The sequence below is a fragment of the Bufo bufo genome, chromosome 4 (genome assembly GCF_905171765.1).
Source record: "Bufo bufo chromosome 4, aBufBuf1.1, whole genome shotgun sequence".
NCBI classification, from domain to species: domain Eukaryota; kingdom Metazoa; phylum Chordata; class Amphibia; order Anura; family Bufonidae; genus Bufo; species Bufo bufo.
This window is the reverse complement of record NC_053392.1, coordinates 278760838-278787272: the sequence shown is the minus strand read 5'-3', so window position 1 is coordinate 278787272 and position 26435 is coordinate 278760838. Positions and strand designations below refer to the sequence as shown.

The 26435-nt window shown below is 40.6% G+C and overlaps 1 protein-coding gene across 1 annotated transcript in view; it reads right to left on the bottom strand.

Annotated features, from left to right (window-relative positions):
- The window catches only part of LOC120998111 (collagen alpha-1(XIX) chain-like), an 861475-nt gene that overhangs the window by 681930 nt on the left and 153110 nt on the right, over positions 1 to 26435 (bottom strand). Inside the window, exon 3 of the mRNA XM_040428630.1 lies at positions 8101 to 8169. Within this exon, the coding sequence (XP_040284564.1) occupies positions 8101 to 8169 (69 nt within the window). The remainder of the gene's footprint in view (positions 1 to 8100; positions 8170 to 26435) is intronic.

Genomic DNA, 26435 nt, shown 5'->3' with positions numbered 1-26435 from the left:
TTATGAATATAAAAAAAACTAATATATAGCACTATATCGAATATATTTGTTTTTCCGAATATTCATAATATTCTAAAACAAGAATATATAGCAATATAGCGAATATTCGAAAAAAACTAATGTAGAGCAATTTAGCTAATATAGTGCTATAATCTTCTTTGTCTAATAGTTGTAATTTTTTTCTCATCTGAAGTTCAGATTGGAAAAAAATGTCAACTATTGAAAAAAAGATTATAGCACCATATTAGCTAAATTGCTCTATATTCGTTTTTTTTTTTTTTATATTTGCTATATTGCTTTAAAGTCTTGTTTTAGAATATTACGAATAGCACTATATTAGCTAAATTGCTCTACATTGTTTTTTTTTCGAATATTGGCTGTATTGCTATATTACGAATATTTGAAAAAACAAATATATTCGATATAGTGCTATGACTCATTGGCCCACAAGCAAGAAGCAGGGAGGAATCATGTTTTTGCATTACGAAAACTCGCATATTACGCGATCATTACCTTGTTGATTTTTCGAGTAAAAAAATCGTAGACTATAACGAATATTCGAATTTGCGAATATTCTACAAAATATTCGCTAAATATCGCAAATTCGAATATGACTACTGCCACTCATCACTAGTCATTATGTGGCTGGAGGTACATTAGGCGGTCACCGTATAACAATTTTACTGTTGGCCAGTAAGATTACAGACACATAAATTATGCATTCACCGTACAGAAAAGATCAAGTCATTATGTGACTGGAGGTATATTAGACGGTCATTGTATATCAATTATACTGCAGGCCAGTGGAATATAGGCCCCAAACATTAGGCATTCACCGGACAAAAAACATCAAGTGATTATGTGGCTGGAGGTATATTAGACAGTCATTGGATATCAATTACACTGCAAGCCAGTACAAATACATGTCAAATACATATGTTTAAAAGAACAAAAAATATAAAATTGGATTAAAAACATAAAGAAATCCCCCCTCTTGAAAAAAAAGGTAAAATTCAATTAAACGTGGTCGTCACAGGTGTTGAATTCCTCCGAGATCCATGCCTCATTAATTTTTAGAAATGTGAGGTAGTCCACACTATCGTGAACTAGGCGGGTACGCTTATCGGTCACGATCCCCCCTGTTGCACTAAACATCCTATTGGACAGGACACTGGACGAGGGGCAAGCCAAGAGTTCCTTGGCAAATTGTGCCAGGTCTGGCCACAGGTCAAGTGTCACGGGGCGCCAAAGGCGCACTCGGTCTCCCATTAGCCGCAGACCTGCTGCTTAGCTTCAGGAGGGAGGATCTGTGTTTGGCCTCGTTCCCAGGGCGGCTTTGCTAGCTGGGAGGCTCCCTGCTCCTAGGTCTGCCTTGAGCGCCGAGCTGATCACTCGGTGCTCGACTTGACCCGGTCCATTCACGTTCCGGTATTTGTCTTGTCTGACTTCCCAGCACGTATCCTAAGTTAGGGACTGCCGTCTAGTTGTCCCCTGTCATTAGGACTTGCGAGGCAAGTAGGCAGGGCCAGGGGTGAGGGTGGAGCGCAGTGGTCACTATCCTCCCCCCTGTGTGTAGTGTATGTGACCGTCACAGATTAACAGGCCATAACCTAACCACTGTATCCTCTGGTGACCCTGACTGACCATGTCTCTAACCGTACGCAGATGGTGCAGGAGCTAGGGGAGAAACTCTGTTCTTTTGAGCTAGGACAAGGTACTTCCATCCCTCAGGCCTCCAGTCCGCATTTAGAGCCCCAGATTAAGCTTCCTGAGCACTTTTCTGGAGATCGGCAGAAGTTTCTTTCCTTTAAAGAAAATTGTAAACTTTTTTTCCTTTTGCACCCTGTATCCTCTGGCCCTGAGAGTCAACGCGTGGGCATTGTCATTTCCCGGTTACAGGGTGATCCCCAGGACTGGGCATTTTCTTTACCTGCTGACGCCAGTTGTTTAACATCAGTGGAGGTGTTTTTTCAGGCCCTGGGTACCCTGTATGATGAACCAGACAGGACACTGCTAGTCGAGACTGCTCTAAAGGTTCTGGTTCAGGGCGATCTACCTACGGAGGAGTATTGCACCCAATTCAGAAGGTGGTGTGTTCCCTCAGGATCGAATGAACCAGCACTTAAGAGCCAGTTCAGGTCAGGTCTGTCTGATAACTTAAAGGATCTTCTACAAGCCGACGGTCAGCCATTGGGCAAGAGGGTTATCCGGCGTTATCAACTTTTTATGTTCAAACATTTGGGCCACGGAAGCCTGCCTTTTGCCAGATGAACGTGATGACAGCACGGTGGAAGGTGGAGTGGAGGACAAATGGGAGGAGAGAAGAGAAGGAGAAGAAGTAGGACGTGGAGCACCGGGAGTGTGGGTTCTGACGGTGTTGCTCCCACTGGGCTTGGTGATGGGAGGCCAGGTGTCTTCTTAAGGCGGTCGTCCCTAGGTGAGTGTTGGTTTTACCGTGACTTATGCGTTGACAGCACAGGCTGCAGATGGCAACACTATTGTCAGCAGCTGACACGTTTAAAAAAGCCCACACTTCGGCGCCATGTGCCAGCGTCCTGGGAGGGCCAGATGTGACCGAGCATGGTAAATGGCTCGCTCCAGATACATTTGCAGTCTGCTTTTTGCCTCCTATGCACTGCGAGTTCTGCCTGCTTCTCCTCCCTATCTGCTGCTCCATCTCTCCCTCTGAACTCCCCTCCTCTTCCTCTATTGTGGGCACCCATGAGATGTCCATCGACACGTCATCATCGTCACCTTCACCACCACTGACATTAGAGATCTTGGAGTAGGCAGCAACAGCGGGTACCACCCTCCTTGGGCGTATCTGGGTACTGTCGTCAGACCGCTGAGTGGTGGCTGTTGCTACCTCCTCTTCCTCATCCGATGCAAAGAATGGCTGCGCATCGGTAAGGTCTGGGAATGGATGGGAAAATAATTCCTTTGACTCGAGTGGAGGGTCTACGGTGGTGGTGGTGTCTTTGGGGGTGCACACAGCAGAGAGTGAGGAGGATGCGGATACAGAGGATGTGGAGGGTGCAGAAGCGGAAGGCTTGCAATTAGCTGTTCCAATAGCGTTTGTCCTTATGTATAGCTGCGGTATCGCTGTAGAACCGCACACAACTGCTGCACAATACAAATGCACTATATAGAAAGTATATTATAGGTATATCACACCCCTGCCTCAATAAGTTTTTTTGTGGGGCAACTGGTATATCACACCAGTTGCAATTAGTTGTTCCAATAGCGTTTGTCCCTCTGTATAGCTCCAGTATCGCTGCAGAACTGCACACAACTGCTGCACAATACAAATGTACTATATATAAATTATATTATAGGTATATCACACCCCTGCCTCAATCAGTTTTTTTGGGGGGGAACTGGTATATCACACCAGTTGCAATTAGTTGTTCCAATAGCGTTTGTCCCTCTGTATAGCTGTGGTATCGCTGCAGAATCGCACACAAATGCTGCACAATATAAAAGGACTATATATAAATTATATTATAGGTATATCACACCCCTGCCTCAATCAGGTTTTTTTGTGGGGAAACTAGTATATTACACCAGTTGCAATTAGTTGTTCTTATAGAGTTTGTCCCTCTGTATAGCTGCAGTATCGCAGCAGAACCGCACACAACTGCTGCACAATACAAATGCACTATAATATATTTTCTATGTTAGAAAGTATATTATAAGTATATCACAACCCTTAGTATGTCCCACCTATCGATAGCACACCTATACCAGTCCTTAAAAAGACTTTTGTGGCCCTATTAGCTAGCGTTTGGTGTCTCTAGCAGTCTGTCCCTGCTCCACACAGCAACCTCTCTTTACACTGGCAAAAGACTCAATGTAAAATGGCGGCCAGATCGGGTTTATTTATAGGGTAGGGAGTGCATCCATGTGCTGAAACGTCTCAATTGGCTGTCCTGTCCCACCTGATGGATCTGCCATGGGTCAAAGTTCGGCGCAATGCAAAAGAGCATGGCGCCGGCAGACATCGCCATATGCTTGCATGTTCGGCGAATCGCTAGCGAGCAAAGTTCGCCGCCAAACGACCGCCGGGCAAACCGCAAGGCCATCTCTAGCAGCCAGCTAACACAACAAGACTTTCCTCCTCCCCCCTGCCTATTATGGAGATCATTTGATACACATGACAACTATTGTAGGCTAGACAACACTGGATTTCTGGGTTATATATATGTAAATTATGAAGTCTAACATCTGCCAGCTAACCTAATTTGAATATCTTTCTCAGCAACCCATAGGGGCATCCCCTGATCTACAATACTGCACACGCATACTCAGTGTGCCATGGGCTCTACATAATGAAAAAGAGTACCCCTTAGACAATGGATATATATTGTCAAACTTCAAACAAAACAAATCTTGTCTGGTTTGCTTATCTTTAATTTCAAATATTTTGTGTTTTTAGAGAGAAATTAGCCCAAAATAAAAAAACTATTTGCTATTTTGACAATTATTACTTGGTGAATTAGCTAGATTTTTTTGAATTAACAGAAAATAGCTTTCTTTGCAAAAGTTACTTTAACCACCTCACACCTGCCCATAGGATATAAACATCATATGGCTGGATGTTTAACTCTGAATAGACGTTCTGGAACGTCCATTCAGAGATCGCAGCTGCACGCTAATCGTACAGCTGCAGAGCGGGTTGCCCGCTGTCAGTGACAGCAGGCCAACCCAGAGAGAAGGCAGGGACAGTTCCCAGGTGTCCCTGCCTTCTAGATCGCTGTATACACAGCGCTCAGTGAGTGCTGTGTATACAGAGCAGGAAGCACTAAGCCGCTTCCTCTCCCAGCCCGATGGTTATGTGACCGCCAGGGACGGGAGAGTGCAGGAGCTGTCTGGTCTTTCACAGACCTCGATCAGCCCTGCACTGAGGCTGTACCGCACAGTATACTGCTGTACAGCCTCTGTGGGGGGTAAATTTCCCCTGTAAATGCGGCTTCTATGTCAGCCCCAGTTACAGGAGAAATCAATAGTGAAATAAAAAAAGAAAATAAAGTTAAATGTCACCCAAAGGTCTTGTATGACCTTATGGGGAAAACAAAGTGTAAAAAAAATAATAATAGTTGACCAATTAAGTAATTAAAAAGAATATTACAAATGGGAAAAAATAAATAAAATAGACATATTTGGTATTGTCACGGCCGACTCTATAAATATATTACATGATCCATCCTGTCCGATAAACACCATAAAAAATTAAAACAGTGTCAAAAAAAGCCATTTTTGTCACCTTACATCACAAAAAGAGCAGCAAAAAGTTATCAAAAAGGCGTATGTCCCACAAAATGGTACCAATAAAGCAGTCACCTCATTCCACAAAAAATTTGCCCCTACATATGAAAATCGCTCAAACAATAAAAAAAACCTATAGCTCTCAGAACATGGAGACATTAAAACATAATTTTTTGTTTCAAAAATGCTATTGTGTTAAAGTGAAATAAATTAAAATGTTGACATATTAGGTATTGCCGTGTCCGTAACAACCATCTCTATAAAAATATCACATGACCCAACCCCTCAGGTGAATGCCGTAAAAAAATTAATAGAAACATTCCTCATGGCATGTAGAAAGGGAAATCAGTCGGGGAAGGAATCTGGGTTGTCACAGTGAACTGTGTCATGTCCTGTCACCTTGTACATGTCTGATTAATACGCTCCTTTTATTACTCCTTATTACATTAATGTTTTTTATATTAGATATGTATTGATGTTCATCACATCTGATACTCTTGGTAACCAAGAAAGAACGTGGGATAGAATCAGCTCACCTCCGTAGGTGGTGCGGTACACAATCACAGGGCTGGGTCCCAGGATAAACACGTTGCCTGAAGTGTAGTCTGCTCAGCACTCGCAGGATAAGCATAAAATGTCTTTATTTCCTCTCAGGACATAAACAAGTTAAAAACATAGCGCCAAACGGTTTCGGGCAGAGGAGACCTTAGTTATAGCATAATACATAAAAGATAAAATGAGTTTAAATGCAGAAAAGCAAGGTATGCATGGAGAGCAACAGTTTGGAAAAATCTGGCATGGAACAGTGGACTGTACATTGTGAGAAGTCAGTTTACGATACGATTTAGGCCTCATGCACACGACCATAGTTCTGGTCCGCATAAGAGCCGCATTTTTTGCGGCTCGGATGTGGACCCATTCACTTCAATGGGGCTGCAAAAGATGTGGTCCTATTCTTGTCCGTTTTGCGGACAAGAATAGGCATTTCTACCATGGGACGCCCATTCCGCAGCTTCGGTTTTTTGCGGATCCATAGATTGCGGACCGCAAAAAACGGAACGGTCATGTGCATGAGGCCTTAGTAGTAATTTTTTTGTTCTATCATTACCTATCAAAGTTAGATCAAGAAAGGTAATTGTGTTGGGATGAGTAGCATAAGTAAACTATAAAGAAAAGGGGATATCATTGATAGATTGAACAAAGGCTGGCAAGGACACCACAGGAACATGCCAAATGATGAGCAGGTCATCAATATAATGTCCGTACCAGCCTATGCACGTCAAAAAGGGATCAATGATACATTAATGTTAACCCTTTTTCCCTATGGTTTACTCATGCTACTCACCCCAACAGGATTACCTCTATTGATCTTACCTTGATAGAGAATGATACAACAATAAAAAATTCTACTAAATTGTATCGTAAACCGTTTAAACAATTTATTTCCCTGGTCACTAAACACTTAACTATATTAGATGATGACCACCAGGTGAAAGATATATTATCTAATGGGTGTACTGTAGGTCTTGGTGAGACAGGGTGTAACCCTAGGCAACCTGGTGGCACCCTCTACGTATTCCTCTCAGACCAGCAAACCCACTAATTGGCTTTCCTGTACAGTTTTTTTCAAATATGGCTTGAATAAATGCCGCTTGTGTAAATATGTTTTACCCACTAAACAGTTGACATCTACTTACAACAGTTATAAACATATTTTGGCCTCATTTGTAAATTGTAATAGCACTTACATTGCTTATATTATTGAGAGCAACAAATGTAATCTTCAATATATAGGTTGCTCTACACATGGCTTGAAAACTAGAATCGGTAAACAAAAACCTGTCGGGTGCTGCATTGCATGAATATGCACCAATGAGATACAAGCTCACTCCAGTTTAAAGCAATCAAAAAAGGGGATTGGAGGATGGTTCTCCTCAAACGTGAAGCCTTTTGGCTACTGACTATGGGCAGCCGTTATCCAAATGGCTTAAAACTCAAAATGGATGTGGCTTTTTTTTTAATTAATTGTCATTATTCTTTATTATTTTTATTGGTGTCTATTCTCAATATGTTACTGAAAACCATTTGAGTATAGTCCAGTGTTTCATGCCAGATTTTCCAAATTGTTGTTCTCCATGCATGCCTTGCTTTTCTGTGTTTAAACTCATTTTATCTTTTATGTATTATGCCATGACTAAGGGCTTCTCTGCCCAAAACCGGTTGGGGCTATGTTCTTAACTTGTTTATGTCCTGAGTTGAAATAAAGACATTTTATGCTTATCCTGCGAGTGCTGAGCAGACTACACTTCAGACAAAAGCTTTGTCACCCTCAGAAAACACTGGCCCTGGAATCTCTAAACTGAGGTCTCTATATCATAGCAAGTCCTCAAAGAATTCCTCTCCACAGCGGTAGTAAACCCCTGCCCTCTGCTAGTGATAGGACAGAGAGGGGGGTGGATGTTTTTCTGGGTATCTCTGAGACTGGGGGTAGTAGTTAGTTGTTGGGGGACTCCTGGATTTGCCAGTGGTACTGGGAACTGGGATCTTACAGCATGTTACTGTATATCTGATATGTGTGACCTTTCCATCTTATGGAAATAAAGCACATTACTGGTGACGACTCCTATTAATCAGTGCCTATCTTTGTCGGTCATGAGCCATGAAAGCTAATGAAGGCAGCAGCATCCTGGACACACAAAATGCACTTCCATCATGTATTACGGGTAGGGATATGCCCACATGAAAGAAGTCTAAAACTAGGAGCAGTTTGAAAACTACATACCAGTGGTTTGAAAATGAATTAAAGAATGAAGACTGCCGCTTGTAACTACATACCTGATATATCCAGACTGTCTGCATAACCTTGTCTATTGTAAGATCCATAATTCCTTAGTACCGGGCACACTGTAGGAACAACAATAACAAATTTAAGTTACTTACTCTGCTTTAAGGTAAGCACTGTCAATTTTAGCACTATATAAAAGGATTTAGGGGGTCATTTATTAAGAGCAGTGCTTTAGACGCTGGGCTTAATAACTCTGTGCACGGGCAGTGGATCTGCTAAAGTTATGAAGAGGTGCCAGAGTCTACATAACTCGGCGCATCCACCGCCGGTCTAAATCTATACCAGCTTCCTTGTTGGCTTAAATTTAGACTATTTTCTATGCCTAAAACAGGCGTAGAAAATGATAAATGAGACAAGCCTGCCGGTATGTCCCCCTCCACGCCCCCTCTTTTAGACCTGGCACGAGCAGGGAAAAGTTGCAGACTGCGGCACAAATAACCTTTATGCCACAATCTGCACCAGAAATAAGACAAAAATACGCAAATTTCTATTAGTAATTGACCCCCTTAATGTACGGATCAAGTACAATCATGTGTATCATATCATGCCAAAAATGACCAAAATGGGCATGACTAAGAAACTTAAAAACAAAACTAGCAGAACTCTCAAAAACGTGTATCAATTGTATATCAGAAAATCCAATCCAGAAAATCCTGGATTTCCTCTTTAATGTCCTAACAGTTTTACCCTAACTCTGTTTGATCTTTGAGAAAACGACCTAACAGTTCAGCAGAGCTCACGAAGCAGAGTAAGGTTGGGGGGAGGGGGGAAGACGACTGATTTTACTCTTTATATCTTGGGCTGTGTAGTAGCTAGAGATTATGGTTTTGTTGAAAAACTTACAATCTAAACTTCAAAACAAGACTGGAAGTACAGCAATAGCGACTGTACATAGGGAAATATATCCTTTGGAATTTTGGGTCAGGAGTGATAACAGCTCAAAGCCGGTTTAAGCTGCGTTCACTGATTTCTAAATGCTATATCTCTTTTGCAGCTAATGCTGTCATCTTGTTTTTAAAGTTTAGATTGGCAGCTTTCAAACAAGACCAGGCAAATCTAGCTGCTACACAGCAAACATGAAGGGTTAAAGCCTCCCTCTCCCCTTCAACTGACTGTGAGTTCAGCCAGCCTGGAGGAGGAAAGGGTGGGGCAGTGGTGGTGCTAACAGGTTGCAAGGAGGAGAAGAACAAAATCCTCTCTCATGAACCCATGGGGAGGCTAATATGGACTTTTATGCAAATGACCATAACCCCTTTCCTCCATTAAACAGAGAGCATACTTATATTTTTTTCCCCATCCAATCACCCCTTTGTGGCAAATTAGGCTGCATCTTTGGCCCCCTGGAGCCCTCCAACCATGCATGCTGGTCTGTGAGAGGATGATGTTCACGTCTACCGTTATCAGATAAGTTATCAGTTAGCTTATCAGATACAGTGCCTTGCAAAAGTATTCACCCACTTGCCTTTTTTCGTATTTTGGTGCCTCCCAACCTGGAATTAACATGGATTGTTTGAGGATTTGCATTATGTAATTTACAGAACATGCCGACAACTTTGAAGATGTTTTTTTTTTTATTGTGAAGCAAACAACAAATAGGACAAACTACCAGAAAAAGTCAATGTGCATAACTATTCACTCCCCTAAAGTCAATACTTTGTAAAGCCACCTTTTGCGGCAATCACAGCTCCATGTCGCTTTGGATAAGTCTCTATGAGCTTGCCACATCTTACCACTGGGATTTTTGCCCATTCCTCCTTGCAAAACTGCTCCAGCTCCTTCAGGTTGGATAGTTTGCACTTGAGAACAGCAATATTTAAGTCTGACCACAGATTTTCTATTGGATTGAGATCTGGGCTTTTACTAGGTCATTCCAACACATCTACATATTTCCCCTTAAACCACTCGTGTTGCTTTAGCAGTGTGTTTGGGGTCATTGTCCTGCTGGAAGGTGAACCTCCGTCCTAGCCTCAAATCACGCACAGAGTGGTACAGGTTTTGCTCAAGAATATCGCTGTATTTAGCACCATCCATCTGTCCCTCAACTCTGACCAGTTTCCCAGTCCCGGCTGCTGAAAAACATCCCCACAGCATGATGCTGCCACCACCATGTTTCACTGTGGGGATGGTGTTCTTAGGGTGATGTGATGTGTTGGGTTTACTCCAGACAGCATTTTCTTTGATGGCCAAAAAGTTACATTTTAGTCTCATCAGACCAGAGCACCTTCCTCCATACATTTTGGGAGTCTCCAACATGCCTTTTCGCAAACTCACAACATGCCTTTTTGTTTTTTGCTTAAAGTAATGGCTTTCTTCTAACCACTCTGCCATAAAGTCCAACTCTATGGCGTGTACGGCTTATTGTCGTCCTATGTACAGATCCTCCAGTCTCTGCTGTGGAACTCTGCAGCTCCTCCAGGGTTACCTTAGGTCTCTGTGCTGCCTCTCTGATTATGCCCTCCTTGCCCGGTCCGTGAGTTTTGGTGGGCGGCCGTCTCTTGGCAGGTTTGCTGTTGTGCCATGTTCTTTCCATTTGCTTATGATAGATTTGATGGTGCTCCTGGGAATCATCAAAGATTTGGATATTTTTTTAGAACCTAACCCTGACTTATAATTCTCAACAACATTGTCCCTTACTTGTTTGGAGAGTTTCTTGGTCTTCATGGCAATGTTTGGTTAGTGATGCCTCTTGTTTAGGTGTTGCAGCCTCTGGGGCCTTTCAAAAAAGGTGTGTATATGTAATAACAGATCACGTGACACTTAGATTGCACACAGGTGGACATCATTTCACTAATTATATGACTTATGAAGGTAAATAGTTGCACCAGAGCTTTTTATGGGCTTCCTAACAAAGGAGGTGAATACATACGCACATGCCAATTTTCTATTTATATATTTTTCTCATTTCACTTCACCAACTTAGACTATTGTGTTCTCATCCATCACATAGAATTCAGATTAACAAAACATTGAACTTAAGGCTGTAATCTAACAAAATACGAAAAAAATAAAGGGGGTGAATACTTTTGCAAGACACTGTAAGTTAATTGCATTATTTCTGAATTGAGTATTGTATTGTGTATCTGTAACAGAGACTAACCACTGTCTCTTTACCTCATCACAGACCACTGCAGGTTTGGGGCGCTCCAGTTTTTGTTACCTATCTCTTATATTTTTGGACACTTTGGTATCCCATTATTAGACTGATACCATCTGTCCCCTGACAAACTTTGTTTATTACAGTGGCAAACGCGTCGGGACTTTGTATATTGTATCAGATAAGGGATTGTGTATATTGTATCAGAAAAGTTAGGGACTTTGTATATTGTATCAGATAAGGGATTGTGTATATTGTATCAGATAACGTATAGGGCTGCATAAGGACAGATTAGCCAAGGCATGTGGACAGAGTACTCCTACCATCAAAGTGTATCTCTGGGCTGAGCAGATTTTTCCAGAGTAAGCATAGGGGCAGGCATAGGTATCTCTGACGTGTTGTTTCGTGTGCACTACCCGTCTTTTCTAGTAGCTAGCCGTCCTTGTGTGACAGTTCTCCGATTTATTTGCTGTACAATGGCTATATTGGTCCTGTAGGGACCTAATTTACTTGATGTTTTTTATGATAAACTGATTAAAAGTTAAGTTTTATGAAGTTGCCCTCAGTGACATTTCTGTTGTTATAGCAACTGTCTGTAACATATTATTTTCAGTGATTTTACTTGACACCATGATGCAGATGTTTACTAGTATTCGGATCACAGTGACAAAAAAGCACACCAAACATTTGCGATACCCGTTACATATTAAAGTAATAACAATAATGATTATCACTAGAGAGGAAAGTAATATATTGGCCCTCACATGGTTATGTCATTGCCGCGCGGCCATTAACAAGGAAGACAAACTATACAGTGCGGTCGACTCTTATTAAGCACAGCCGCTTCCTAATTCGGAACGAATCAAATTTCTTGACGAACTTCGGCAAAGTTGCCAATTTGAATATTTCAAAACTTCGCTCATCTCTAAAAATAATGTTAAAATTGCAGTTTTTTTTATCTCCTTTGTGGAAAGGTTTTTCCAATATTAAAGGGTTTCTTTCATCAGAAAAATGGGTATTAAACTGGCTGACATTAGCAATGTGCCGCCGTTATTTAGAAAATGAACTTTTATAATATGCAAATGAGTCTCTTTCCACGCCCTTCTACACTTTATTGACAGGGCCAGGCCAGCGTTGGTCTCCTGTCTTCCAGGGAAATCTCGCGCCTGCGTCGTCCCGTTCAGTATTCGGCATAGGCGCAGTGAGGGAAGGACGTTTGCCAGCAGCCGCCTTCCTCACAGCGACGTATTCAGTGCAGTCGCAGTGAGGAAGCCAGCTGTCGGCGAATGTCCTTCCCTCACTGCGCCTGCACCGAATACTGAACAGGACGCCGCAGGCGCGAGATTTCCCTGGCAGACAGGAGACCAACGCTGGCCTGGCCCTGTCAACCAAGTGTAGGAGGGCGTGGAAAGAGGTGTCAGCCAGGTTATTACCCATTTTTCTGATGACAGAAACCCTTTAACATGACTTTTGGGGGGTTATGTGTCCCTAAACTCTTTTTTTCTATTTCAGAACTCAATAGTATATGTGAAAAATTGTGAACTCTGTAATACATTTTATTAAAGAAAAGTGCCTGTTTCTGCATTTATTTCCACCATTTCTGTCCCTGCACTCATCAGAGTCTCTGATTTGACTGATCAAATCTGTACACGGATGTTCGTAAGTGGGAGAGATTATTTCACAGTAGATATACACTGCCTGTCAAAAAAAAAAGTCGCCACCTGGATTTAACTAAGCAAATAGTTATGAGCCTCCTATTGGATAATTACTGCATGGGCGATTATCTTTCAGGTGGCAATAAGTTATTTAACCCCAACTGGTGCAATGAGTTGCTTCTCATTTCTTAAACAACCATGTCGAAAGATACATCTCGTGGTCGTGGAAAAGACGTTAGTCTGTTTGAGAAGGGTGAAATCATCGGCATGCATCAAGCAGAGAAAACATCTAAGGAGATTGCAGAAACTACTAAAATTGGGTTAAGAACTGTCCAACACATTATTAAAAACTGGAAGGATAGTGGGGACCCATCGTATTCAAGGAAGAAATGTGGCAAGAAAAAAATCCTGAATGATCGTGATCGGCGATCACTTAAATGTTTATTAGTGAACAGTAGAACTCAGGGCTATGTTTATTAGTGAAAATAAGAGCATTTCCACAGGCACAATGCGAAGGGAACTCAAGGGATTGGGACTGAACAGCTGTGTAGCTGTAAGAAAACAACTAATCAGTAAGGAAAACCAGAAAAAAAGGCTTCAATTTGCTAGGGAGCATAAAGATTGGACTCTGGAGCAATGGAAGGTCATGTGATCTGATGAGTCCAGATTTACCAGAGTAATGGGCGCATCAGGGTAAGAAGAGTGCCTACTGTACAAGCCTATGGGGGCAGTGCTATGATCTGGGGTTGCTGCAGTTGGTCAGGTCTAGGTTCAGCAACAGCATGTGCTCCAAGAATGAGGTCAGCTGACTACCTGAACATACTGAATGACCAGGTTATTCCATAAATGGATTTTTTCTTCCCTGATGGCACGGGCATATTCCAAGATGACAATGCCAGGATTCATCGGGCTCAAATTGTGAAAGAGTGGTTCAGGGAGCATGAGACATAATTTTCACACATGGATTGGCCACCACAGAGTTAAGACCTGAACCCCATTGAGAATCTTTGGGATGTGCTGGAAAAGGCTTTGCACAGCAGTCAGACTCTACCATCATCAATGCAAGATCTTGGTGAAAAATTACTGCAGCACTGGATGGAAATAAATTATTGCAGAAGCTTATCGAAACAATGCCACAGCGAATGCGTGCCGTAATCAAAGCTAAAAGCGCGTGTCGCCTTTTTTGTTTGGACAGGCAGTGTAGGACAGAGAGAGACCAGTCATGGCTGAAGCATCTAGTGAATGATTTATCTCACCCCGGAGCTGCATATTTCACCTGATAATCCAGCTCTGGGGTGGGATAAATGACAGTAGTAGCTGCAGCTCAGTCTTGTTGACTCTCTTTGCTATGTGCTCTTCTCCTTCTCCCTCCTCACTCCACAGATCCTAAAAGGGTTGTGCAACAGTACATAATGATAACCTATCATCAATATCTGATTTGTGGGGGTCTGACTCCCGCAACACCTGCCAATCAGCTGTTTGAAGAGGAGGCAAAGTGGTCATTTGGAGAGGCTTCATGGTATGTAGGTTTGTACAATATATTGAGCTGTGATTTTATTCTTAACCGAAAAGAATATGTAAATTTTAAAATTCAATAGTATGCTATAGTTGAAAACATTGAACTCTTCAATATATTTTGTTGAAATGCCTGTTTCTACACTTATTTCCCTCCACTTCCTCCTGCACTCTTCATTTCCCTTGATCAGCCGTAAGCTGATCTCTCCCATGTATAGACTTCCATGTGCAGATTTTGATCAGTCAATATAGAAAAAGTGAAGAGTACAGGAGCAGGTGGGAGGAAATAAGTGTAGAAACAGGGACTTCAACAAAATATATTGAAGAGTTCAATGTTTTCCCCTACAATATTTTATTGAATTATGCAATTAAAATAATAGATATACTTTATAGTTCAGAATAAAATAAAAGTACACACAGATACCATGAAACCTCTTCAAATGACTACTTCATTGAGAAAGCATTATCTAGACCAGGGATCAGCAACCTTCGGCACTCCAGCTGTTGTGAAACTACAATTCCCAGCATGCTCCATTCATTTATATGGGAGTTCTAAGAAGAAAAGAGCAAGTATGCATGCTGGGAGTTGTAGTTTCACAACAGCTGGAGTGCCGGAGGTTGCCTACCCCTGATCTAGACCATCTATCTGTGATAGATTTTCAGTTCCAACATATATTATGACAAAATATTTTGTAAGAAAACCACACCCATCTAGAGTACCATTTTCAAATATAATTATGGGCAGTTGTAAAAAAAGTTGTAAAAAAGCTTTTAATGTAGACAATTTGTAGCACTTGATTATGTTTGAATTCAAATCAGTTTAGCAATACCAAATAAAGGCACTTGGAGTGTGGATCATATTCCAACAACAGTTGTTCCAACCTATCAATCTGGATAACATTGCCTAGACATGTCTAGGGATCTGAGATGCCATAAAACTGTAATTAGAACCTTTATCTTCAAATGAACAGGGATACATTTTCTTGAATGGCTGGCCTAACAAAATGACTTTATTGGTGCAGTAGCAAATTATCAGAAAACTTCCCAGAAGTATATCCAAAGAGTTGGAGCCTCACCAATGGTAGGCCAATGTTCATGTCACTCTATAATAAGGATTACACTGGCTAAAAATTGAATTAATGGGAAACCACTGCTATCTAACACAAACATCAGTGCCCTCCTCATATTTAAAAAAAAACAAACAAAAAAAAAACACTTATACAATTCTCAGCATAATACAAAAGAACCAAAATAGAAAAACATTTCAAAGTACCTAACCCATAATAATGCAGTAGTGAAAATTTTAAGGATAAAAATAATTTTCCAACTGCCATATCTGAAATAAAGTTCTACTTAATATGGTGATAACCAAATAGTGGCCTATAGGGGGCTACATGTGATCCTTATATATCTACAGTGCAAATGGCTAAGTGGTTAGCATTGTTGCACCGAGGTCCTGCTTTCAAATCTGACCAAGGACAACATCTAAAGTATATATGTTCTTCCCATGCGGGTGTGTGGATTTCTCCTATGTTCTCCCACACTCCAAAAACATACTGAAAATCTCATCTTATTGCATGTTAGGGAATGCGTGTCAAAATATCAGCCAATTACATCTCCTCTTCATAACTCTTCATATATCAGGAATTGTTAAGATGCACATCACTAAGTATGCCAAACCCATAAAATGTTTATTCCAGAAGATAAAACTAGATAGATACAGTGGATATAAAAAGTCTACATACCCCTGTTAAAATGTCAGGTTTCTGTGATGTAAAAAAACAAGATAAAGATAAATCATTTCGTAACTTTTTCCACCTTTAATGTCACATTAAAGGTGGAAAAAGTTCTGAAATGATTTATCTTCATCTCGTGCATCTTTGAAATTCCTGATATATGAAGAGTTATGAAGAAAAGATATAATTGGTTGATATTTTGACACGCATTCCCTAACATGCAATAAGATGAGATTTTCAGTATGTTTTTGGAGTGTGGGAGAACATAGGAGAAATCCACACACCCGCATGGGAAGAACATATATATAAACTGTACAACACAATTGAAAAACAAACTGAAATCTTTTAGGTAGAGGGAAGAAAAAATATAGCAATAAAATTATATAATTGCATAAGTGTGCACACCCTTAAACTAATACTTTGTTGAAGCACCTTTAGATTTTATTACAGCACTCAGTCTTACTGGGTATAAGTCTATCAACATGGCACATTTTGACTTGGCAAGATTTTCCCACTCATTTTTGCAAAAACACTCCAAATCTGTTAGATTGCGAGTGCATCTCCTGTGAACAGCCCTCTTCACCCCACAGATTTTCAATCGGATTCAGGTCTGGGCTCTGGCTGGGCCATTCCAAAACTTGAATCTTCTTCTGGTGAAGCCATTCCTTTGTTGATTTGGATGTATGCTTTGGGTCGTTGTCATGCTGAAAGATGAAGTTCCTCTTCATGTTCAGATTTCTAGCAGAAGCCTGAAGGTTTTGTGCCAATACTGACTGGTATTTGGAACTGTTCATAATTCCCTCTAGCTTAACTAAGGCCCTAGTTCCAGCTGAAGGCAAACAGCCCCAAAGCATGATGCTGCCACCACCATGCTTCACTGTGGGTATGGTGTTCTTTTGGTGATGTGCAGTGTTGTTTTTGCGCCAAACATATCTTTTGGTTTCATCAGACCATAACACCTTTTCCCACATGCTTTTGGGAGACTTCAGATGTGTTTTTGCAAAATGTAGCCTGGCTTGGATGTTTTTCTTCTTAAGAAAAGGCTTTCATCTTGCCACTCCACTCCATAGCCCAGACATATGAAGAATACAGGAGATTGTTGTCACATATACCACACAGCCAGTACTTGCCAGATATACCTGCAGCTCCTTTAATGTTGCGGTAGGCCTCTTGGTAGCCTCCCAGTCTAGTTTTCTTCTCATCTTTTCATCAATTTTGGAGGGACGTCCAGTTCTTGGTAATGTCACTGTTGTGCCATATTTTCTCCACTTGATGATGACTGTCTTCACTGTGTGCCATGGTATATCTAATGCCTTGGAAATTCTTTTGTACCCTTCTTCTGACTGATACCTTTTTACAATGAGATCCCTCTGATGCTTTGGAAGCTCTCTGTGGACCATGGCTTTTGCTGTGGGATGCGACTAAGAAAATTTCAGGAAAGACCAACTAGAGCAGTTGAACTTTATTTGGGGTTAATAAGAGGCACTTTAAATGATGTCAGGTGTATGTTGACTCCTATTTAACATGATTTTGAATGTGATTGCTTAAATCTGAACACAGCTACATCCCCAGTTATAAAAGGGTGTGCACACTTATGCAACCACATTATTTTAGTTAGTTTTGTTTTCTTCCCTCCACCTAAAAGATTTCAGTTTGTTTTTCAATTGAGTGGTACAGTTTATAGGTCACATTAAAGGTGGAAAAAGTTCAGAAATGATTTATGTTTGTCTCATTTTTTTACATCACAGAAAACTGACATTTTAACAGGGGTGTTTAGACTTTTTAGATCCACTATAGATAGATAGATAGATAGATAGATAGATAGATAGATAGATAGATAGACAGAAAGTGCAAAAGCTCATAAACCACATCACACATATGACAACACAAAATTAATATAGGGAACACATTCCCCTCTGTATAAGATGAAAGGCTTACAATAGGGGAAGAAACTTATACTGGAACAAACTATTCTTGGATATCCCTACCTATCCCTATAATACCCTATATAAACCCTAAAATGAGAAAAGCAGGGCCAACATCCCCTGTGGATTGACTCTGCTTATAGGTGAGATAGCATGTAGGTGCTACTGATATAGATGGGAAAATGTAATAAGTAACATTAATGAGAAATACAGGAAGATATTTAGCCATTATTCAATAACACCAGGAAGGAATCTGGCTCCAAATGTATTCAGCAGCAGGACAACAACCTCAAACATACAACAAATATAATTAACCCCTTCAGGACACAGCCATTTTTCACCTTACTGACAGAGACTATTTTAGCAAATTATGTCTCCCTTTATGTGGTAAAAATTTTGGGACACTTTTACTTATACAAGCAATTCTTATTATGTTTTCATATGCCACAATTTACTTTATGTTAAAGGTAAATTTGAGTCAATATGTTTTACATTTATTTATTTTAAAAAAATCTAAAAATTATAGAATTTAAAAAAAATCATAATTTTTTAATTTTTTAAGACAGATAGTGATATCTCACAAAATACACTGCTCAAAAAAATAAAGGGAACACTTAAACAACACAATGTAACTCCCAGTCAATCACACTTCTGTGAAATCAAACTGTCCACTTAGGAAGCAACACTGAGTGACAATCAATTTCACATGCTGTTGTGCAAATGGGATAGACAATAGGTGGAAATTATAGGCAATTAGCAAGACACCCCCAATAAAGGAGTGGTTCTGCAGGTGGTGAGCCCAGACCACTTCTCAGTTCCTATGCTTCCTGGCTGATGTTTTGGTCACTTTTGAATGCTGGAGGTGCTTTCACTCTAGTGGTAGCATGAGACGGAGTCTACAACCCACACAAGTGGCTCAGGTAGTGCAGCTTATCCAGGATGGCACATCAATGCGAGCTGTGGCAAGAAGGTTTGCTGTGTCTGTCAGCGTAGTGTCCAGAGCATGGAGGCGCTACCAGGAGACAGGCCAGTACATCAGGAGACGTGGAGGAGGCCGTAGGAGGGCAAAAACCCAGCAGCAGGACCGCTACCTCTGCCTTTGTGCAAGGAGGAAAAGGAGGAGCACTGCCAGAGCCCTGCAAAATGACCTCCAGCAGGCCACAAATGTGCATGTGTCTGCTCAAACGGTCAGAAACAGACTCCATGAGTGTGATATGAGGGCCCGACGTCCACAGGTGGGGGTTGTGCTTACAGCCCAACACAGTGCAGGACGTTTGGCATTTGCCAGAGAACACCAAGATTGGCAAATTCGCCACTGGCGCCCTGTGCTCTTCACAGATGAAAGCAGGTTCACACTGAGCACATGTGACAGACGTGACAGAGTCTTGAGACGCCATGGAGAACTTTCTGCTGCCTGCAACATCCTCCAGCATGACCGGTTTGGCATTGGGTCAGTAATGGTGTGGGGTGGCATTTCTTTGGAGGGCCGCACAGTCTCCATGTGCTCGCCAGAGGTAGCCTGACTGCCATTAGGTACCGAGATGAGATCCTCAGACCCCTTGTGAGACCATATGCTGGTGCGATTGGCCCTGGGTTCCTCCTAATGCAAGACAATGCTAGACCTCATGTGGCTGGAGTGTGTCAGCAGTTCCTGCAAGACGAAGGCATTGATGCTATGGATTGGCCCGCCTGTTCCCCAGACCTAAATCCAATTGAGCACATCTGGGACATCATGTCTCGCTCTATCCACCAACATCACGTTGCACCACAGACTATCCAGGAGTTGGCAGATGCTTTAGTCCAGGTCTGGGAGGAGATCCCTCAGGAGACCATCCGCCACCTCATCAGGAGCTTGCACAGGCGTTGTAGGGAGGTCATACAGGCACGTGGAGGCCACACACACTACTGAGCCTCATTTTGACATTACATCAAAGTTGGATCAGCCTGTAGTGTGTTTTTCCACTTTAATTTTGAGTGTGACTCCAAATCCAGACCTCCATGGGTTGAAAAATTTGATTTCCATTTTTTAATTTTTGTGTGATTTTGTTGTCAGCACATTCAACTATGTAAAGAACAAAGTATTTCAGAAGAATATTTAATTAACTCAGATCTAGGATGTGTTATTTTTGTGTTCCCTTTATTTTTTTGAGCAGTGTAGTCATTAATTAACATTCACCATATGTCTACTTTATGTTTGCATCTTTTGGGAATGTCATTTTATTTCTTAGGAAGTTAGAAAGCTTAGATTTTTAGAAGCCAATTTTCAAATTTTTAAGGAAATTTCCAAAATCCACCTTTTTAAGGACCAATTGAGTTTTGAAGTCCTTTTGTGGGGTTTACATAGTAGAAACCACCCATAAATAACCCCACTTTAGAAACGACATCCTTCAAGTTATTCAAAACTGATTTTATAAGTGTGTTTTACAAACTCTAAAAGAAAATGAAGGTGAAATTTCATAATTTCAATTTAGTTTTTTTGCAGATTTTAGTCCTTAATTAATGTTTTCCTTTAAGGCAGAAAGGTTTAACAGCAAAACAAACCCTGATTCTGCATTTTACAGAAACACCCCATGTATGGTCGTAAACTGCTCTATTGTCACGGCTGAGGATGGGGAAAACCCTCAGCCGTGCGATGACAGAGGATGGTAGTCACGTCGTGGCCAGAACCACAGAACTAGGGAGCAGGTCACCTCCTATTGCCTCCCTAATCTGACCCTAACTCCTAGCGACATGAGCCGACCTTGAAGGTAGGAGGACTCATGCTCTGGAACCTCGGGTCCCTACTTGCCCTCCGCCGGTCCCTACGCTAGGAGCTGGGTAGACTACCTGTTCCTCCTGGACATGGAGAAACAGGAGTCTAAAGATGGCCAAACTATAAAGACAGGGGATACGGAAACAGGCATGTGGCAATGGCAGGTAAGTGCAACTAGTACTAACACCCACCTGCCACAGACACAGGGCCTGGGACCCAAGTATCAATGCTGCTGTCCACAAACACAAACGACAGAGCATACAACACCACACAGGACACCAGAAAACCATACGCTGCAAAGAATAGACATGACACACAAACACATCCTCATAACATCGTGTATAAACAATACATGACAATTTGTTTATGACCACAAGGGTGGCCCCCACTGGCAGATGGAAATACCAGGAGGGTTTCTCCCTTCCAACACTAACAGGGAGTGAAACCACTTAAAGGGGAAGTGTCCAAATGCACATCACACTGTAGCTGTTACCGCAGGCAACGACATGGGTGGCGACCATGTCCTGGGAGTCAGCCAGAAGGCCGAGACACTGCCACCACATGTACACATACCAAACGTTGCCACGGGCAGCCACAGTGAAGGGAAGTGTCACAGTGCACACCTAACATAAACCTAGTGCACACCAGACATACAAAGTGCATAACATACACACACACCTAACAGAGAGGTTGCTAGGTGCAACCGCATGCACATTGCCGCAAGCTGCCTAGCACCAGCTCAGGCTGCTCAACAGCGACAATACCCAACTACTTGTTGCCCGCGGCAACCACAAGTGAGGCTACCCACTAGCGGCCCTCACCTGTGGTTGAACAACTAAACCAGACCGCAGGCAACCGCATGCGGTAAAGGAGTCACGGCCATGACATCTATAGGCACATGGCAGGGCTCAGAAGGAAATTAAAAGGTTTTTGGGCCCTATGTTACATTTAAAGACACACTAAGGTACCCCCACAGTAGAATCCCCCCATTTTGGAAATTATACTCCTCAAGGAATTTATTGAGGGGTGTACTGACTATTTTGACCCCACAGGCTTTTAATAGGCTTTATTATTTTCACATATGGGTGTGAAAATATTTATTTATTCCTATAAAATGTTGCATAACCTCTATATTTTTTATTTTTAAAAGGGGTAACAGGACAAAAAGCACCACAAATGTTGTTAAGCATTTTCTCCTGAAAGTGACAACACCCCATATATATTCATAAATTGCTTTTTGGACACACGGCAGGGATAAGAAGAGAAGGAGTGCAATATGTTATTTGGAGAACAGATTTTGGTAGAATGGTGGAGACCAGTGCATCCATTTTTTGACAACCATACATTAAATTTTTCTCTCAATGGAGCTTTATCATTGGTTCTATTATGGGATACATACTACTTTTTGATCACTTTTTATTTGGCTTTTTGGGTAGCAGGATAAAGATAAGGTGACAACTCTGCCATTGCTTTTTGAGATTTGTTATTGGGTTGAACACAATCTTTATTCTGCTGGTCAATATGATTACATATATACCAATTTTCTATAGTTTTGTTTATGTTTTACTACTTTTGCACAAAGCATTTTGAAAAAAAATCCTTTTTTAGTGTCATATTTTTTATTTTTCTGCCTATCATCTTGTGTTTGAGCTAATTTTTTGCAAGATGAGTTGACATTTTCAATGGTACCATTTTGAGATACATAGTACTTTTGGACCGCTCAATATTACACATTTTATATGGCAAGATGACACAAAATTGCTGTTTTGACATAGTTTTTTTTAAAGTATTCACCTGAAGGGGAAGATCCATTAGATATGTTTATAGAGCAGATCATTACGCATGCAGCAATACCTAATATGTCTATTTTTTTATTTTGCAATCTTACACAATAAAAGCATTTTTGAAAAAAAAACTCTGTTTATGTGTTACCATTTTCTGAGAGCCATATTTTTTTCATTTTTCTGTTAATCATCTTGTGTGGGATGAGTTGACGTGTTCATTGTTACTATTTTGAAGTACATAGTACTTTTTGAGCGCTCACTATTATGCTTTTTGTAAGGCAAGGTGACAAAAAATGGCTGTTTTGACAGTTTTTTTTTACATCATTCACCTAAAGGAGTAGACTATTAGATACTTTTATAGAGCAGATCATTTTCAACACAGAAATACCTAATATGTCTATTTTTTACATTTTTGTTTGCACTCTTACACAATAAAAGCATTTTTGAAGAGCCATGATTTTTTTTTTCTTCCAATTGTCTTGTGTAGGGGTTCATTTCTTGTGGTACCATTGTGGGGTACATTGTAAATTTTGATTGCTTGCTACTACACTTTTTGTAAGGCAAAGTGACCAAAAATGGTTACTTTGGAGTTTTTTATTGCATTCATCGGACAAGGCAATACCGACTATGTTAGCTTTTTTTTACAATTTTAAAAGTTTTCATTATTGGAAAGGGACTTTGTTATTATGAGAAACACTTTTTTAAACTTTTTTATTGCTTTTTATTTTTGTCCCACTGTGGGACTTCAACTTTTGGAAGTCTGATCCCCTCTACCATGTATTACAATACCAGTGTAATAAACAAAGAGCCTGATTTGATGTGAGAACCAGCCCCTTGGGTCTCACAGTTTTCCATAGAAGACAACCTCAATGCCTGCAAAAGGCATCGGGCAGCGTTCTCAGCTATCGGGTACCAGTCACTTCAGCGCGTTGAACCGATGTGGATGGTGAAGGAGCCCACTCCCTCTACAAACCCCGTACATGGCACAGTCAGCGCTGACAGTGATATGCAGAGGGTTAAAGTGCCGGCATTGGTGTATTCACTGATGCCCGCATATACAGCAGGGGCTCAGCTTTCAGGAACAGCGGCTGTCGGGAAGTCACTTCCCAATGTGCCATACATACACTGCGGATATCGGGAAGGGGTTAAAGGGGTTGTCTCATCTCACCATAACTAAGGTGAGATGAGACACAGTCCCAACCACCTCCAGGACGGGAAACAGCAGACCACTCTGGCACTCTGCCGTTTCAGTAGATCTCATTACCATGCATGAGAGCTATTGAAACAGCATAGCATAGCAAGCTATGCTGTTTCCCTAACTCAGAAACTCAGAGCTACGGAAACGGCACAGTGCGTAATCGCTCTGCGGTTTCCTAGCCAGGAGGTGGTCGGGACTGTGTTTTATCTCGCCTTAGTAGCAGCAAGAGGAGACAAACCATTTAAGAACTATCTTCAGCATAAAGATGGACAAGGAGTCCAGGAAGTGATGATATGGCCCCCACAGAGCCCTGATCTCAACATCGTCAAGCGTATCTGGAATTACATGAAGAGTCAGTAGGATTTGAGCAAGCCTACATCCACAGAAGATCTGTGGTTAGTTCTCCTAGATGTATGGAACAACCTCCCTGAAAAGTTACTTCAAAAACTCCATGCAAATGTACAAAGAAGAAGCTGAGGCAGAGGGTTGTTACACCAAATTATGATTATGATTTCACTTTGCATTTTGTCAATGGATAAAAATAAACTATTAACACTTATATTTATGAAAGCATTCTTAGTTTGCAGCATTTTCCCCACAGCTGTCTAAAACTTTTACAAAGTACTGTATATATTTAACAAAATTTGCTATTTTACTCATATGGAAGTAACAATGCCAGAAAAAAAGAATAGAGTTTACTACATTCAAGAAATATAGTTTTGATTGAATAAAACGTTATGCACTAATTGGTGTAGATACCAAGGGAATAGAAAAAACATTCTGGAAAGAGCATAAAAGCAAATTAAAACATACTTAACTTTTAACAAATGCAATTCCCCAGACAACAGAATACTAGTAGAACACCCTGTTCTAAGCGAATTATTACTTAACTATGTCACACTTACGCCACAGAAAGTCTTTATGCTTAAAGCATTTCTTGTAAAGTATTAATAAACTTCTTTTTGTGTGCAAGCATTTTAGTCTGAGAAAACAAGTCTATAATTACACATGCTGTATATGTATTTACATCATGCATAAAAATGTGAATGGATTACATGTACAATATTATAAGTAGAATATTCATCCCACTTTATGTAGATAATGGGAATGGTTTATTATTTTATTCAGAACCAGAGAATGTATTTGTTTTCAATTTTCTATGCTCCAGTGCATATTGACTTGGTTCCTTACATTTCATTTCACTACAGACTTGGCTGCTAAAATGAGAGAATTTAATTTGTCGTGTATATTTTACACATGCAGGACTCTTGTGAAAAATTTAATGAATTCATAAATGGAACAGTCTTGTATAGCATCAACAGAGAGACCTAACAATTATTCCCTCCAGCAGATATGGCATGTTATATTATGACAATTTATATGACTGATCTCTTTGAAAACAGCTGTCATATGCTTAGTTTACTTTTAAAAAGAATTGTTATGTATTAACATGCAAAGATTAGACACGTTATACTTACTACAGAAGAAATTTACTTTTTTTTTTTTAAGTCTCAAGTTCTACCACTGTAGATTCAGCAATGTTGCTTATTATTACTGAATAGAATACTGAGCAGTTGCTAGATTGAAAAGTCCTGAGCCATCAAATCTTCATGTCAGTTTAGTGAACTACTTTTGCTGGTATTAGATATAAAGTGTCTGTTTTTTTCAGGTCAATGTATGGTTTCAAGTTTGGCTTAGGGCAATTACTAAATGTAAAATGCAAATAAAGCATTCTAACATCTATAAACTACAGATCATAATATAGTATTAGATTTACAATGAACCCTTTCCGGATCCTTGAAGCCATATATACAGTATATACATAGGCGCAGCAGGAAAGGAGTTAAAGACCTGCATCGTAGTATTATGGAATGGTGATTGGGTGGGCACTCAATCAGGGCAGAGGCTTGGCTGTTACTGATAGCTGGGCCCCCGCTGTAACTGCTAGCATCAGTGAAAATTGTAATGCCAGTATATTAACCCCTTAGATATGGCAGTAAATGCTGACTGCCACACCTAAGCAGCTTCCAGAGAGAGTAGGCTCCCCGTATCACCCCATTAGCTCTCTATGATGCAATTACAAGGTGCTGATCATTGTTATGGCAGCCCGAGGCCTTACAATGGCCTTCAGGCCTACCACCTATGGAAGCCTATGAGGCCTAGCCCGAGGCTGAGGCTCATAGGTGAATTGTCAGTGTAATACTGATACTTACAATGCATTACAATAAAGCATGTATTGTAATGCATTGTAAATGTTATTAGATCCTCCAAAGTTAAAGTCCCCTGGTGTGAAAAAAATAAAGAAAATATACATAAATAAAAAGTGTTTAATAAAAAAATAAAAATAAAGCTTTAAGAAAAATAAATGCCACTCTCCCTCATCAAGCGATTTACTATTGAAAAATATAAATAGAAAAAATAGACATATTTGTATCTTCAAGTCCATAACGACTGGATCTGAAAAAATCTCACATAATCTACCCTGTCAGCTAAATGGCATAAAAAATGCTAAAACAGCCATTTTCTGGTCAAATTGTCTCCCAACAATCACAATATCAAAAAGTTGTATGGACATTAATAAATCAACATAAAATTCAAATTAATGGTGACAAGAAAAAGTCACAGACAAATCACATGAAAGCAATCTGAACAGAAAGTGAATGAGT